The 16,845-nt window shown below is 37.8% G+C and overlaps 1 protein-coding gene across 1 annotated transcript; it reads left to right on the top strand.

Moving 5' to 3' along the window:
- Window positions 1-4,285: 4,285 nt before the first annotated feature.
- LOC309872884 (olfactory receptor 5AN1-like) lies at window positions 4,286-12,073 on the top strand (the record flags this gene model as incomplete). Its single annotated transcript, XM_082747851.1, has 2 exons — window positions 4,286-4,302; window positions 11,122-12,073. The coding sequence occupies exon 2, from the start codon at window positions 11,135-11,137 to the stop codon at window positions 12,071-12,073; it is 939 nt and encodes a 312-aa protein (XP_082603977.1). The 5' UTR covers window positions 4,286-4,302; window positions 11,122-11,134.
- Window positions 12,074-16,845: the final 4,772 nt, after the last annotated feature.

Genomic DNA, 16,845 nt, shown 5'->3' with positions numbered 1-16,845 from the left:
CCCCTCAGATTGTTACACTGTTGGTGGGAATGCAGGTTGGTGCAGCCTCTTTGGAGAACAGTGTGGAGATTTCTCAAGAAATTAAAAATAGAACTTCCCTATGACCCTGCCATTGCACTCCTGGGTATTTACCCCAAAGATACAGATGTAGTGAAAAGAAGAGCCATCTGTACCCTAATGTTCATAGCAGCAATGGCCACGGTCGCCAAACTGTGGAAAGAACCAAGATGCCCTTCAATGGACGAATCGATAAGGAAAATGTGGTCCATATACACTATGGAGTATTATGCCTCCATCAGAAAGGATGAATACTCAACTTTTGTGGCAACAGGGACAGGACTGGAAGAGATTATGCTGAGTGAAATAAGTCAAGCAGAGAGAGTCAATTACCATATGGTTTCACTTATTTGTGGAGCATAACAAATAGCATGGATGACATGGGGAGTTAGAGAAGAGAAGGGAGTTGGGGGAAATTGGAAGGGGAGGTGAATCATGAGAGACTATGGACTCTGAAAAATAGCTCTTTTGTATGACACTAGTGTTAAGTTGCTATCAGCTAAAAACTGATTTATTAATGTATGTTTTATATGAGCCATGTGGTAACCACAAAGCAAAAACCCATATTAGATGCACAAAGAGGGGAATCAAAGCAGAACATCAGGAAAAAAAAACAAAAACAATTCACAAAGTTAGGAGGAAACAAGAAAAACAATGGAATAACAAAATGGACAGAAAGCAATTAATAAGTTCATGTTAGTAACATAACATATTAAAAAATACCCTACATGTACATACATTGAATTCATCAACTACAGGCACAACAACAACATAAAACAAACAAACAAACAAACAAACAAACAAGACCCAACCATATGCTGCCTAGAAGAAATCCCGGCTTCAGCTGTCAAGACACAGAGGCTAAAAGAGAACAAGTGAAAAACAATCTGAGGGTTTTAAAGGGGTGGGGGGGGGCGGTGGGAAATTGGGGTACCAGGTGGTGGGTATTATAGAGGGCACAGAATGCATAGAGCACTGGGTGTGGTGCAAAAATAATGAATACTGCTATGCTGAAAATAAATTTTAAAAAAAAGAGAGAGCAAGTGAAAAAAGTGGAAACCAAAATAAAGCAGGTTCTCTATGCTTCTATAAGACATAACAGATTTTTAGCCAAGATGGATAAAAGAGACAAGGAAGGTTATTATTATATAATAATAAAGGGGTCAATTCATGAAGAAGACATACCAATTCTAAATATATGCACCCTTATTTGTGGAGCATAACAAATATCATGGAGGACAAGGGGTGTTAGAGAGGAGAAGGGAGTTGGGGTAAATTGGAAGGGGAGGTAAATCACGAGAGACTATGGACTCTGAAAAACAATCTGAGGGGTTTGAAGTGGTGGGGGGGGTGGGAGGTTGGGGTACCAGGTGGTGGGTATTATAGAGGGCACGGATTGCATGAAGCACTGGGTGTGGTAAAAAAATGAATACTGTTTTTCTGAAGATAAATAAATTGAAAAAATTAAAAAAATAAATATATGCACCCAATATCAGAGTGCCAATATATATGAAGTAAACATTAACAAATCTGAAGGGAGAAACAGCAATACAACAATACTAGGAGACTTCAGTACCCCCACTATCAGCAACAAATAGATCATCCAGGCAGAAAATCAACAAGGAAATTTTGGACAAAACCAAACAATAGACCCAGTGTCTCTGACAGACATTTATAGGAGATTATATCCAATGGCACCAAAATACAGTCTTCTTAAGTGCACACTGAAAATTCTTCTGAATAAATCACATGATAGGACACAAAACAAGTCTTCACAAGAAGACTGAAATCATCCCAAGTATCTTTCCCAACCACATTGTTATAAAACTAGAAATCAACAAGAGAAAAGCTCAAAATTGACAAGCCAGTAAAAACTAAACAACACATTCCTGAAGAAACCAAGGGTCAAAGAAGAATTCAAACAAGAATAAAAAATGGCAAAACAATGAAAATGGCTACACAACAAAGGAAAACCTACGGGATTCTACAAAAGCAGTTCTAAGAGGGAGTTTTGCAGGGATAACCACATATACTAAGAATACAAGAAGATTTCAAGGGATGCTTGGGTGGCTCATTCTGGTAAGCATCTGCCTTCAGTTCAAGTCATAATCCCAGGGTCCTGGGACTGAGTCCTGTATCAGGATCCTTGCTCAGCGGGGATCCTGCTTCTCTCTCTCCCTGCTTCTCCCCCCTGCTTGTACTCTCTGTCAAATAAATAAAATAAAATCTTTGTTTAAGAAAAGAAAAGAAAACATAAAGATTTCAAATAAACAACCTAACTTATTACCTTATGGAACTAGGAAAAGAAGTAAAGACATAGCCAAAGTTAGCAGAAGAAAGGAAATAAAGACCAGAGTGGAAATAAATGGAGTAAAGTCAAAGAAGTAATAGAAAAAATCAACAAAACTAAAAGCTGTGTTTTTAAAAAAGGGAAAACCAAGTAACAATATTTAGCTAGACTAAGAAAAAAAGACTATCTCTAGCCTTGGCCCTAAACCTCATTTTATGATGCCAGCATTACCATGACACCAAAGAGAGATAATGATACTACCTGAAAATTATAGACCAATATCCCTGATCAACACAGATACAAAAATTCACAATAAAATATCAGCAAGCCTAAATCAACAACATGTTAAAAGACCATACACCATGATTAAGTGAATATTATCCTTGGATTCAAGGATAGTTCGACATACACAAAATCATAAATGTGATGCACCACATTAATATAATAAATGATAAAAATAATATCATCTCAATAGATGCAGAAAAAGGATTTGAAAAGTCTAATATCCTTTCTTAATTGAAATTGTCAACAAATTGGATATAGAAGGAATGGACTTCAACATAATAAAGGCCATAAGTGAGAAACCCACATGGAACATTACATTAAACAATGAAAAGTTAACATATTTTCCTCTAAGATCAAGAGCAAGATAAGACTGCCCATGCTCACTACTCTTACTCAACATAGTACTGGAAGTCCTAGCTAGAGCAATTAGCCAAGATAAAGAAATAAAAGGCATCAAAATCAAAAAGGGAAAAGGAAAATTATTTTTCCAGTAAATGATATATCCTTATATCTAGAAAGTAATAAACAACTAAAAAATCTGTTAGAAGTAATTAACAAAGTCAGTACAGTTGCAATATATAAAAATCAACATATGGAAACAAGTTGTATTTTTACATACTAAGAATGCAACACCTGAAAAATAAGTAAAATATATTTTACCATCACGATGATGTTGGAGGCTATGGCATGGTTGGAGTCGTGGATCAAACCAGGCCCTGACTTGTGTCTCCTTTAAAGTCTGGATGCCTTGATAAGGGGTTAAGGACAGGAAAGTTGAGTAACACTGAGGAAGGGTCTGTGCTATGTGTCGTGCACTTGCCTATGTGACTTTCCACATGCTCTCCTTACAGAAGGGAACAATGTGGTCAGGGTCATGAATTCTTAGTTGGTCCTTGTTGTTCCTGTACCTCCCATAACCCACTCTGTGGTTGACTGTCTTGCTAATGGCATTAGCCGTGACTACCTGGCATCACGAGGTTTGCTTGTAGTTAATGAGGTCATCTGACTAGATACTGATGTATTACTCCTTCTATTGTGGTCTGCCTTATAAATGATTGTAAGATGTGGAATAAAATTGGCACTGTTGGATATCCTCCTCAGTGCTCCTCTTGCCCCCATCTCTTTGTCCCTTAATTTCTTTTCACCATCCTCTTACTCTCACATTCCTGGTCGATTTGTCATGCTGGCCACAACACGATGACATTAAAAAAATAAAAATATTTTAGAAGAAATTTAATCAAGGAATTAAAAAACCTGTACTATTGAAACTACAATACACTGATAAAGTTAAAGAAGACATACCAAAAAAGGGAAAATGATTGGACTAGGAGTGAAGTGGGGAATGGATCCAGCAAGGGAATGGCAAAATGGAACATGAAATTAGCAGGGACAAAATCTCCATGACAGCCATGACTCCAGAGAACAAGTACCTAGAGGGTTTTCTTCCTCTAATTGTCTTTTCTCCTATTATCTCTGCCCTTAACAATAACACATTTAAGAGAATCTCCAGTTGTTGTCATCTCTCTTAACTCTGAGTGGACAGCCTATTTTGTGGCCCAAGGGTCCCATCTTGGAAAGCAATAGAATCCACCTGGAAAATTCCTTGGAAAAGAAATAAACAATTTCAGCCTTTGGCAAGAGCTCTGTCTTCTTGTGGAATCTGGATCAAGGTGAGAGGGCAAGCTTTGGTGAGAACAGTGAATTCTGTGCTATCTTAACAGCCATGTGATTCTTCCAGTAGGACCTGTGTGGAGGCCCTTCACCTCTCTTCACTTCCACCCCCTCCACTGCAGGTTCTTATTTGGTTCTCTTTCTCCTTATCCAGGTTCTCTGACCTTCACTGAAAAGATTAATCTCTAATCAAAAATTTCAGAGATAATTCTGGGGTGAGGGATGAATGCGGAGATCCAGTTCTGTGATTTCTTAAGGATGTGACCTTGAACTCTGTTATCTTCCATTTATTTTTATTTTCATTTGTAAAATGGGAGATAATATCAATTATTTAGAATCTAATGAGATAATATTTATGAAGGCTAACAAATTTTAGAAGTCAATAACTGATCACTGAATTAAAAATAACATTTACTGATGTTCAGGGGAATTCCCAAAGATCCCATATTCTTGTCTCAATTTTCCAACTTTTCCATCCCAAGGACTCTTTGAATTTTCTTTTGTTTAAGGAATGTATTGTTATAGTAAGATTAATTTGATTCATATGTTAATATATATCTTTGATTGATAATTTCTGAGTAGCAAAAGACAATCCACAATTCCTTATCCTTATCACATGAAATACTTCCAATAGCTTTCTGTGGTCATCTTCAGAGTCCCTGCAGGTCTGGTGGCACTGGTGTGGGTAACATCAGAGAAGCCTCACTTCAAGGCATTGTTGGTCTGTCTCTTGTAACTTTTTCTGTTACTTATATTGTTTTACTTCATTGCAACATCTTCGCTTTCTTTACCCAATTTTGTATTCTGCACAATCTTGTGAACTGCCCACATTCTCAGTAGTCAGAATTGGAAAGGTTTTGTTTACCTAGATGCACATAGTAAAATCTCCAATTAATATTTACATCAGTCACCATTTCTTTAACTTGTCTTGCGAAATGGTTGATACATGCAAAAACTTAACCAAAAAGTGAATTTTCCTTCTTTCCTATAACTTACCAAAGTTTAAGAAGATACATTTTGTCATGAATTAGTAGAACAATCTACAATTCCTATCTTTTTGGAAATGATGAGTCACATGAAATACCTTCACCTCTGGCTGCCTCTGTCAGCAGAATGTGATAAGAAAAGGAAGAGCTTTACTGCAAGCGATTGATCAGAAGCCTGACTTTTTTCACCGAACTGATTGATTATGTTGGTGTATTGGGGGATGTTGTGCATGAGAGTTTATGTTTTCAAAATACTTTCATTGACTCCAACTCACCTTGGATAAAATGTGGAGAAGTAATATTGGCCACACTTTAGGGGTCAACAGAAGGATTTCCAAGTTCATAAAAGTATAATTGAAATGAAGAAGATAATTTTAGTTTTGCTTCCAAAGGTGGGTGAAAGCATCATTTGTTCACCATGTATTTGTTCAGTAACACAAATACTCGGGTACAAGGTGCTTATTGATAATAGTGAAACATGTCCACTAGACCATGTGCTGTATGGAGCTTCATCAGCTCAGAGTTCCTGGTGGTGGTGGCTCATGAAAAGCGGCATCAGCAGTTTACACTCCAGCTGACTGGGAGATAACAGAGTAACACCAGACAGAAATAAATACAGTGATTAACTAATGATATTCTTGAGTCTTGACTTAGAGAACATCTAATTTAGAAAATAATTTATGTGAAGAGCTCCTTGATATTTCGGTGTTAGTTTGCTTTATTTTTCTTTCAGAGAGAAGAATGATAATGGAGATGATAGTTGCTAACATTTATTGAGCCCTTACTGTTAAGTCTTTTATTCAATCAGTCCTTGCAGCAACCCTCTGAGGTAGTAAGTACTATTAGTGTCATTTATAGATGAGGCAACTGAGGCACAGAGGGTTAATAACTTGCTAAGGGTGACACAGCCAGTAGGTAACAGCCAGGAAATTCTGAAAGTCTGTTTTCTCTGTAATTCTCTCTCCTTTTCATTTCCCCTTCCCTTCTCCCTTTCTGTCTTACTCTGTGCTTACTTTTAAGGATTTATATCTCTCTTTTTTTAAATTTTTTATTTTTTATAAACATATATATATATATTTTTTTTGATATAATTTTTTATTTTTTATAAACATATATTTTTATCCCCAGGGGTACAGGTCTGTGAATCACCAGGTTTACACACTTCACAGCACTCACCAAAGCACATACCCTCCCCAATGTCTATAATCCCACCCCCTTCTCCCAAAACCCCTCCCCCTAGCAACCCTCAGTTTGTTTTGTGAGATTAAGAGTCACTTATGGTTTGTCTCCCTCCCAATAATAGCTTTTGTTCCTATAAATACAGGGGTTGTTGAAAATTCATCAGACACGGAGAGACTTAAAGAAGGAAACCAGAATCATACCATTCAATACTATTCATTACTATTCATACTATTCATTACTTCAGGCATTTTCAATTTTTCCTCTGTTTTTATGTGTGTGTGTGTGTGTGTGTGTGTAAGAGAAAGAGAAAGAAAGATACTAAGAGACAGAGATATTTTGTAAAGCAAAAAAAATTAGAAATTTCCTTTGGGATAGTAGAATCATTTTGTATCCTCATCAGTAGTAAATATGAGTGCCCCCTTCCCTGATTTATGCCTTTTATATTAAAGGCATTACTACATTGTATTTTTTATGCCTTGTGACTATTTTTCTCCTATCAATTGTATTTCAAAAGTATTTTACTTAGGTGGATTTTTGTTATATAACCAAGTTTTAAATTGTTTTATTTTTCTCTTATAGTTTCTGTTTTTGGTGTTAGATTTCAGATATTTTTCCACATACCAAGATTATATAAATGCATATGAAGAATTTATCCTTTATCAACTTAAAATGCTGATTTTATTATATTTAAATTCTTACTGATCTTTAAATTTTTCTAAAATGTCTATAAGGTCTTTTTACACATGACTGTTTTTGTAAGAATAGTGAATTATCAACAATGAATCCTGGAACACTGAAAAAAATAAAATTAAATAAAAAAAAAAGAAGAGTATGGAGAGGAGAAAAGAGTTGGGAGAAACTGGAAGGGGAGGTAAACCATGAAAGACTATGGATTCTGAAAAACAATCTGAGGGTTTTGAAGAGGCGGTTGGTGGGAGGTTGGGGGAACCAGGTGGTGGGTACTAGAGAAGGCATGGATTGCATGGAGCACTGGGTGTGGTGCAAAAACAATGAATACTGTTTTGCTAAAAAGAAATTAAAAAAAAAAGAAAAAAAAGAAGAGTAAATGATCAGTGTTTATACTACTTTTTAATTTCTTTCTTTTTAAAATTTTTTTACTTTTAAGGTTTTTTATTATGTGAATGCACATGTAATTCTCTTTCCTTTTCTTATTGTGTTATGTTAGTCACCATAAATTATATCATTTGTTTTTGATGCAGTGTTCCAAATTCATTGTTTATGTACAACACCCAGTGCTCCATGCAGTTCATGCCCTCCTTAATACCCACCACTAGATTTACTCACCCCTCAACCCTCTTCCCCTCTAAAACACTCAGTGTGTTTCTCAGAGTCCGCAGCCTCTCTTGGTTCATAACACTTTTTAAAATTCGAGAGTTCATGTCTTTTTAATTACTGATTTTTGTCAAATATTTTTTAGCTGTTCCCATTGATTTACTCTTTCATCTGAAGGAAGGACAGGCAGTTATGGAGCATAGGTCATAGTTGCAATCTACTATGAATCTGTTAATGAGCTCTAACATGATGACTGTAACATTAAAACGTATGACATACAGCTGTGTGGTACTTGGTAATTAAAACTATTTACTTTTCCTCTGCATCAGGTGCATCATAGTCTGATGCTGGTTGTCAGTTAACCAAGTGTACTCAAGCTTAAGCAAACTAAATAGAAAATTTTTTATGTGCTTTGTGTCTTCATGGCCTTGGGTGGTTTGATTTGCATCTACATGAGGTCTGAATCTACATCTGCCTAGAGATAATGATTCCTCACTGTCTACAATGTCAATGATGTCTCAGGAAATTCCTCAGATTAACCCATACAACTATAGCACTGTTTCTGTTCCTAACCATGGGTACAGCTGTCACTCATGGTCATCTGTAAGCAATTCATGATAACAATAGCCAACACCTATTGAACAATTACTGTGTACAGGATTGTGTGCTGGTCATAACTTCTGCCCATTTTTTTATATGATTGTTTTGTGTGTGTTGAGTTTCTGGAGTTCTTTATAGATCCAGGATATCAACCTTTTGTCTGTACTGTCATTTGCAAATATCTTTTCCCATTCCGTGGGTTGCCTCTGTTTTCTTGACTTTTTCCTTTGCTGTGCAGAAGCTGTTGGTCTTGATAAAGTCCCAAAAGTTCATCTTTGCTTTTGTTTCCTTTGCCTTTGGAGACATATCTTGAAAGAAGTTGCTGTGGCTGATATTGAAGAGGTTACTGCCTATATTCTCCTCTAGGATTCTGATGGATTCCTGTCTCACATTGAGATCTTTTAACCATTTCAGGTTTATCTTTGTGTATGGTGTAAGAGAATGTTCGAGTTTCATTCTTCTACATATAGCTGTCCAGTTTTCCCAGCACCATTTATTGAAGAGACTGTCTTTTTTCCATTGTGTATTTTTTCCTGTTTTGTCGAAGATTAATTGACCATAAAGTTGATGGTCCATATCTGGGCTCTCTACTCTGTTCACTAGTCTATGTGTCTGTTTTTATGCCAGTACCATGCTGTCTTGGTGAGCACAGCTTTGTAGTAAAGCTTAAAATCAGGTAACATGATGCCCCCAGTTATATTTTTGTTTTTCAACATTTACTTAGCGATTAGGTGTCTCTTCTGATTCTATAGAAATTTTAGGATTATTTGATCCAGCTCTTTGAAAAATACCAGTGGAATTTTAATCAGAATGGCATTAAAAATATAGATTGCTCTAGGCAGTATAGACATTTTCACAATGTTTATTCTTCCAATCCAAGAGCATGGAATGTTCTTCCATCTTTTTGTGTCTTCAATTTCTTTCATGAATGTTCTGTAGTTCCTTGAGTACAGTTCCTTTACCTCTTTGGTTAGGTTAATGAAGACATACAAATGGCTATCAGACACATGAAAAAATGTTCATCATCACTAGCTATCAGGGAGATTCAAATTAAAATTACATTGAGATATCACCTTACACCAGTTAGAATGGCCAAAATTAGCAAGACAGGAAACAACATGTGTTGGAGGGGATGTGGAGAAAGGGGAACCCTCTTACACTGTTGGTGGGAATGCAAGTTGGTGCAGCCATTTTGGAGAACAGTGTGGAAATTCCTCAAGAAATTAAAAATAGAGCTTCCCTATGACCCTGCCATTGCACTACTGGGTATTTACCCCAAAGATACAGATGTAGTGAAAAGAAGGGCCATCTGTACCCCAATGTTTATAGCAGCAATGGCCATGGTCGCCAAACTGTGGAACTGTGCCCTTCAATGGACGAATGGATATGGAAGATGTGGTCCATAAACACTATGGAGTATTATGCCTCCATCACAAAGGATGAATACCCAACTTTTGTATCAACATGGATGGGACTGGAAGAGATTATGCTGAGTGAAATAAGTCAAGCAGAGAGAGTCAATTATCATATGGTTTCACTTATTTGGGGAGCATAACAAATAGCATGGAGGACAAGGGGAGATGGAGAGGAGAATGGGGTTGAAGGAAATTGGAAGGGGAAATGAACCATGAGAGACTATGGACTCTGAAAAACAATCTGAGGGTTTTGAAGTGGCGGGGGTTGGGAGGTTGGGGGAACCAGGTTGTGGGTGTTGGAAAGGGCACGGATTGCATGGAGCACTGGGTGTGGTGCAAAAATAATGAATACTATTACGCTGAAAAAAAATAAAATAATAATAAAAAAAGGATTGTGTGCTAAGCATCTCCATGAATTTTCTTCTAACTGTCCTAGTAATCTTATAGTTCAGGGGCTCTTAATGTTATTACTTCATTTTGAGTAAATCAGTCTTTAAGCTACTGGGAGAAGCTCATAAAGCGAGGGGGTATCAGACAAAACTCCAAAGTCTGAACCTTTAATGTTCTCATGCTGTTTCTTCAGTATTAAAGTACCCCCAAATTGAAAAAATATTAGAGTCAATAGTGAGCTGTACTGCCTTCCCTTTGGTATATTTAGTACAAAGACTTCCCTAAGAAGACTAGTTCCATAAATTTATTGGGCACATATACTGTGCCTCAAGAAAATACTATCAGAGTCATAAGTTATGGTATACTTTCGCAGGTCAGTTAGAAGATGACACATTACCTGCATTCATATAAAAGTTTGTGAAATTATTACAAAGAGGATAAATAACTTTTCTTAAGGATAAAAGAGGAAGTTTCAAAATATTATCTAGATGGCCATGTGGGCCTGAAGACTATCTCAGTTTTAATCTAGAGTGATTCCACTTATGTTCTCGTGAATGAGTGGTTATATAATGAATTATCAGAGGTTTTAATAATCTTTTAATGAATGATCTCTGTAATAATCACTTCATTTATATTATTTTAGCTCTCAAATTCAAACATATCTCTTTAAATTTCATGAGACTTTATGAAATAATTGAGAACCTAAAGCACTTTTTTAATTTTTAATTTCAATTCTATTAGGCAACATATAATACATCATTATTTTGAAGCATTTTAAAAATCACTCTTCATAATAATTTGAGATGAAGAGCTGGGTCTTTTCATCAGGACACCTAGACACTGATTCTTTCCCAGCACTCCATGGAGGGAAAAAACAGCACATATGGGAATTGTGATACTGTCATCTCACCTGAGTCAGCTGTGTATTCTCTTCTCTCTTTTCTGATTTTAGAAGCAGCAAGCCAATGATTGGGAGAGGAAATATTACACAGATCACCTATTTCATCCTTTTGGGATTCTCTGATTTTCCCAGAATCCTAGCAGTGCTCTTTGTTGTATTCCTGCTGATCTACATTTTGACTCTGACTTGGAACCTGTGCCTCATCATCTTAATAAGGATGGACTCTCACCTCCACACACCCATGTACTTCTTCCTCAGTAATCTGTCCTTCATAGATATCTGCTATGTGACCTCTATAGCTCCCAAGATGCTCTCCAACTTTTTCCAAGAGCAGCAGACCATCACCTTTGTGGGTTGTGTTGTTCAGTACTTTGCCTTTTCAACCATGGGACTGAGTGAGTCTTGTCTCATGACAGCCATGGCTTATGACCGATATAGTGCCATTTGCAATCCACTTCTCTATTCATCCATCATGTCACCCACCCTCTGTATTCGGATGGTGCTGGGATCCTATTTGGCTGGACTCTCTGCTTCTATATCCCAGTTGTGTACCATATTTCAGCTCCACTTTTGTGGGCCTAATGTCATCAAGCACTTCTTCTGTGACATGCCCCAACTAATAATCCTGTCTTGCACTGACACTTTCTTTGTGCAACTGTTGATTGCTATATTATCAATGATCTTTGGGATTATAAATGCCCTCATTATCATGATATCCTATGGCTATATTGTTATGTCCATCATGAAGATCACTTCAGCTAAAGGCAGGTCCAAAGCTTTCAACACCTGTGCTTCTCATTTGACTGCAGTTTCCCTCTTCTATACTTCAAGTATCTCTGTCTATTTGAGTTCCAGCTCTGGTGGTTCCTCCAGTTTTGACAGATTTGCATCAGTATTCTACACTGTGGTTATTCCGATGTTGAACCCCTTGATTTACAGTCTGAGAAACAAGGAAATCAAAGATGCCTTGAAGAGGTTCCAAAAGAAGAGATGGTCCTGCTGAGGCCCTGCTCAGATTTGTCCTCTCAGAAAACTTAATCCCCAGTAATATGCACAGGAATGTACTCTAACAAAGTTCTTACTGCCTTTGGATAAAGACAGTTTAATTTGACACAGATAATATGCCAAATGGACTGACAGCTGACTTAATTCCTCACAAGCACAATACCTTTAAGTTCTGGAGATTCTTACTTTCAACCTGTATGAGGAGTGGCCTCATCATTTATTAATATTCTGCAAGTGGGTTACCTGGGTGTCTCAGTCAGTTAAGCATCTGCCTTCTGCTCAGGTTATAATCCCAGGGTGTTGGGATTGAGCCCCGCATCAGGGTTTTCTGCCCACTTCCCAGTCTTTACCAGCTGTAATAAGGAAACAGGAGGTGATTGGAATCATAAAGAGGAATGGATTGAAGGCTGTGTCCTTCAGTACCATTTACTTCATGAGTCTAATAACTTTGTTTCTTCCTTCTAGTGTTCAGTGGGGAGTTCTGATGGAAGATGATGTTCAACATCCATATCACAGCCAATAGCTTTTTCTGACATTGTGGAATTCAAACCTCTCTCTCTCATTAAGTCAGCAAAATTTACCCTGTCTGAAATAGCCAGTGTTTCAGACTATGAAACAATTTCTAATATTTCAAGCATCTTTCATGTTTGGTGTGAGGAAACCTGTGTGAAAGCTCATTGTAGTAATAGTTACTGAGGGGTGCCTGGGTGGCTCAGGTGGTTAAGCTTCAGCCTCAGGTCATGATCTCAGCTCTGGGATCAAGCTACACATTGGGCTCTCCACTCAGTAGGGATTTGGTCTCCCTCTCATTCTCCCTCTGTGCTTTCTATGTCTCTCAAGAAATAAATGAAAATAATAATAATAAAAAAAGAGTTACTGAATATTAAATATTGTAGACTAAGAAGAAATATGGAGAGTTGGTATACTTTTTTATTGTCTGTGTTCAACATTTTATGTCTTAGAGTTTTATGATTTTGTTTGGGGGTGATCTAATTTATGGAGTAGATGGTTAGACTTACTCTAATGCTGATATTTACTAGGAAGCCTCAAGAACCTGAGTGGGTATAGATAGTGTGATAGCCAGAGTTTTTAACTTTGCCCAGTTTTCTCTATCTAAAGCAGAACATAATACTTTTGGTCTTTGTGATCTGTTTGAAAAGTGGAACAATAAGTGTACGAACACTCACCACTGATATACAGGAGGCTCAGACTTGAACCAAATGATATAAAGCAGATGTCATTACAATTACATATTACCCTTAGAGATTCATTGGGTTCTAAACGTGTCTTTTGGGGTAGGGTCTCTATTCTAATAAGTCAAGTAATTATTTCATTTAATTAAGGGCTACAACTGAAGAGGTATTAGAAGCTTTGCCAAATTTTTCACAAGTCTGTAGATGGATAAGATTGAGAGAATGAGAATCATTGAACGTCTGGGAGAGAATGTGAAGGCCCATCCATGCCAAAGAAGTAGTGCAGTATGAATAAAGGATGTGTGCCCTCCTCCCCCTCCTCCCCATGCAGGCACAGATATGTTCTTTGAAACATTGTTCTTTCAAAATGTTTAATAATGTATGAGATGTCTTTCTAAGGAACCATGAGGGCTTCAGTAGGAGAAGAACCTCTGTGAGGAATGTAACACAGTGTTATTGGTTATGGTCATTAAGCTATGCATTAGATTGTCAGATTTCTTCATCTTTTAGTTGCAAAGTTGTACCTTGTCAAAAAACCCTCTCCAGTTCCCTTGAACTCCAGGCCCTGCTGACCACCATTGTACTCCCTGTTACTAGGAGTTTGGCTTTTTGATTCTGTATATTAGTGATCTCCTACAGTATTTGTCTTTCTCTGTCTGGCTCATCTCACTTGGTATAATGCCCTAAGTATGCATCCATGATGCCTCAAATGTGAGGATTTCCTTCACTGTCCTAGTTGAATAATAGTCTACTGTATTGTGTATAAACACCATGTCTTCTTTATCATTCCCATATCTTGTCTATTATGAATAATGCTGCAATAAACATGGGAGTGCAGATTATCTTTTTGGTATCTGTTTTTGTTTCTGTTGAATGTATATCCAGAAGTGGGGTTGGTGGATCATATGGTAGTTCTCAAATTTTTTGAGGAACATCCATACTATTTTTTATAATGAACCATTTTACATTTCCACTAACAGTGTAGAAATATTCTCTTTCTTTTTTAGATATAGTAAGAGAAAGTATTTTCTTTATTCCACATCCTCACCATGACTTGTTATCTTTTTCTTGATGATGGCTATTCTAATAGGTGTGAGTTGATATCTCATTGTGCTTTTGATTTGAATTTCCCTGATGATTAGTGATGTAGGTACCTTTTCATGTCCCTGTTGGCCATTTGGGTGTCTTCTAGGGAAAATATCTATTAATTTCCTCTACCCATTTTTTAATCATATTGTTTTGCTTTTGAGTTGTAGGAGGTCTTTATATATATTAGATATTAACCCTTTATGTGATACATGGTTGACAAATATTTTTCAAGCTATGGTTTTCAGGTATTTCCTCCCATTCTGTCAGTTGCCTGATATTGTTGATTTTTTCTTTTGCTGTGTGAAAGCTTTTAAGTTTTATATAGTTCCACATGTTGCTTTTTGCTTTTGTTGCTTGTGCTTTTGGTGTGAGATAAAAAAATAACATTTACAAGACCAAAGTCAAGGAGCTTCTTCCCTATCTTATCTTATAGGAGTTTTATGGTTTCAGGTCTATGTTCTTGTCTTTAATCCATCCAGGCTTAATTTTTGTGAGTGATGAAAGACAGTGATGCAACTTCATTATTGTGCCTATGGCTATCCAGTTTTTCCAAAGCCATTTCTTAAAGACAGTATTCTTTCCCCAATGAGTATTGGTGGTTCCCTTGTTAAATATTAGTTGACGTATAGGTGGGAGTTTATTTCTGGACACTATTGTGTTCTTTTGGTCTATGTGCCTTTTTATGTCAGACCCATGCTCTTTTGTTTAGTATGGGTTTATAGTATACTTTGAAATCAGGAGTGTGATGCCTTCACTTTTGTTCTTAAGATTGCTTTGGCTGGGAAGGTCAAGATGGTGAAGGAGTAACAGGCTGAGATGGCATCAGGTAGCAGGAGTTCAGCTAGATAATTTATCAAACCATTCCGAACACCTACAAATCCAAAAGAAGATCAAAGAGAAGAAGAGCAGCAATTTTAGAAAGAGAAAATTGACCACTTTCTGAAACGTAGGACATGTGGAGAAGTGAATCCATAGCAATGGGAAGATAGACCATGGGGGTAGGGGATGGCTCCCCACAAGTGGTGGAGTAATGGAGCACAAAGTCAGAACTTTTAAAAGTCTGCTCCACTGAGGGACATCACTCAGGACGGTAAGCAGGTGTGGAACACACATGGGGACAGCGTGTTCTTAGGTACCATGGGGTCACAGAAGGATCAGGGGTGTCTGAGTGTCACAGAGCTCACAGGTATTAGAGCCAGCTACAGAGCCAGAGCTGAGGAATGAGCTTCAACTTGGGGTTACCTTAAACTGTGATCCATGGCACAGTCAGGCCATTGCTCTTTGAGCAGGGTCACCAAAGTGCAGATCTGGGGAGACCCCCCTGGAAGAGCGACAGGTATCTGCTGGGTTTGGAGACTCCAGGTGGGGCTGTGTGCCAGAGAAAGAGATGCTGGGTCATAGGGTGGATGAGCTTGGAGCGTGGCTGGAGATAAGGGAGATGGGAGTGATTGAGTGCTTTTCTCTCAGGGCACACTGATGATGGGGCCCCAAGCTCTCAGTTCCTCCAGCCAGAGATTGGGAAGCTGCCCTTTCATTCCCGTCTCCTAGAGCTCTACAGAAAGCATTCAGGGAACAAAAGCTCCTGAGAGCGAACCTGAGCAGATTACTTATCAGGTCCCTGGCAAGGGCAGAGTAATTCCACCTCAGATGAAGACACCTGAGAATCACTACAACAGGCCCCTCCCCCAGATCAGCAAGAAATCCAGACAAGACCAAGCTCACTGATCAAGGAGAACAGCGGAAATCCAGAGGAGGGGAAAGCAAACATGGAATTCATGCTTTTCTCCCCACGATTCTTTAATCTTGTAAAGTTAATTTTTTTAATTTTATTCTTTTCTTATTCTATTTTTTTAAACTCTTACTCTTTCCTCTTTTAACTTTTTAAAATGAGTTTATCTTAACAATACCTTTCTTAAAATTTTGTTTTATTAATTTCTTTTCAGTGTAACAGAATTCATTGTTTATGCACCACACCCAGTGCCCCATGCCATACGTGCCCTCATAACCCACCACCTGGTTCCTCCAACCTCCTACCCCCCGCCCCTTAAAAGCACGCAGATTATTTTTCAGAGTCCGTAGTTTCTCATGGTTCATCTCCCCTTCCAATTTCCCTCATCTCCCTTCTCTCCATCTCCCTATGTCCTCCTTGTTATTTGTTATGCTCCACAAATAAGTGAAACCATATGATAATTGACTCCCTCTGCTTGACTTATTTCACTCAGCATAATCTCTTCCAGTCCTGTCCATGTGGGTACAAAAGTTGGGTATTCATCCTTTCTGATGGAGGCATAATATTCCATAGTGTATATGGACCACATCTTCCTTATCCATTTGTCCATTGAAGGGCATCTTGGTTCTTTCCATAGTTTGGCGACCATGGCCATTGCTGCTCTAAACATTGGGGTACAGATGGCTCTTATTTTCACGACATCTGTATCCTTGGGGTAAATACCCAGGAGTGCAATGGCAGGGTCATAGGGAAGCTCTA

Source organism: Mustela nivalis (assembly GCF_964662115.1).
Source record: "Mustela nivalis genome assembly, chromosome: 9".
NCBI classification, from domain to species: domain Eukaryota; kingdom Metazoa; phylum Chordata; class Mammalia; order Carnivora; family Mustelidae; genus Mustela; species Mustela nivalis.
This window is presented reverse-complemented; position numbering and strand designations above follow the sequence as displayed.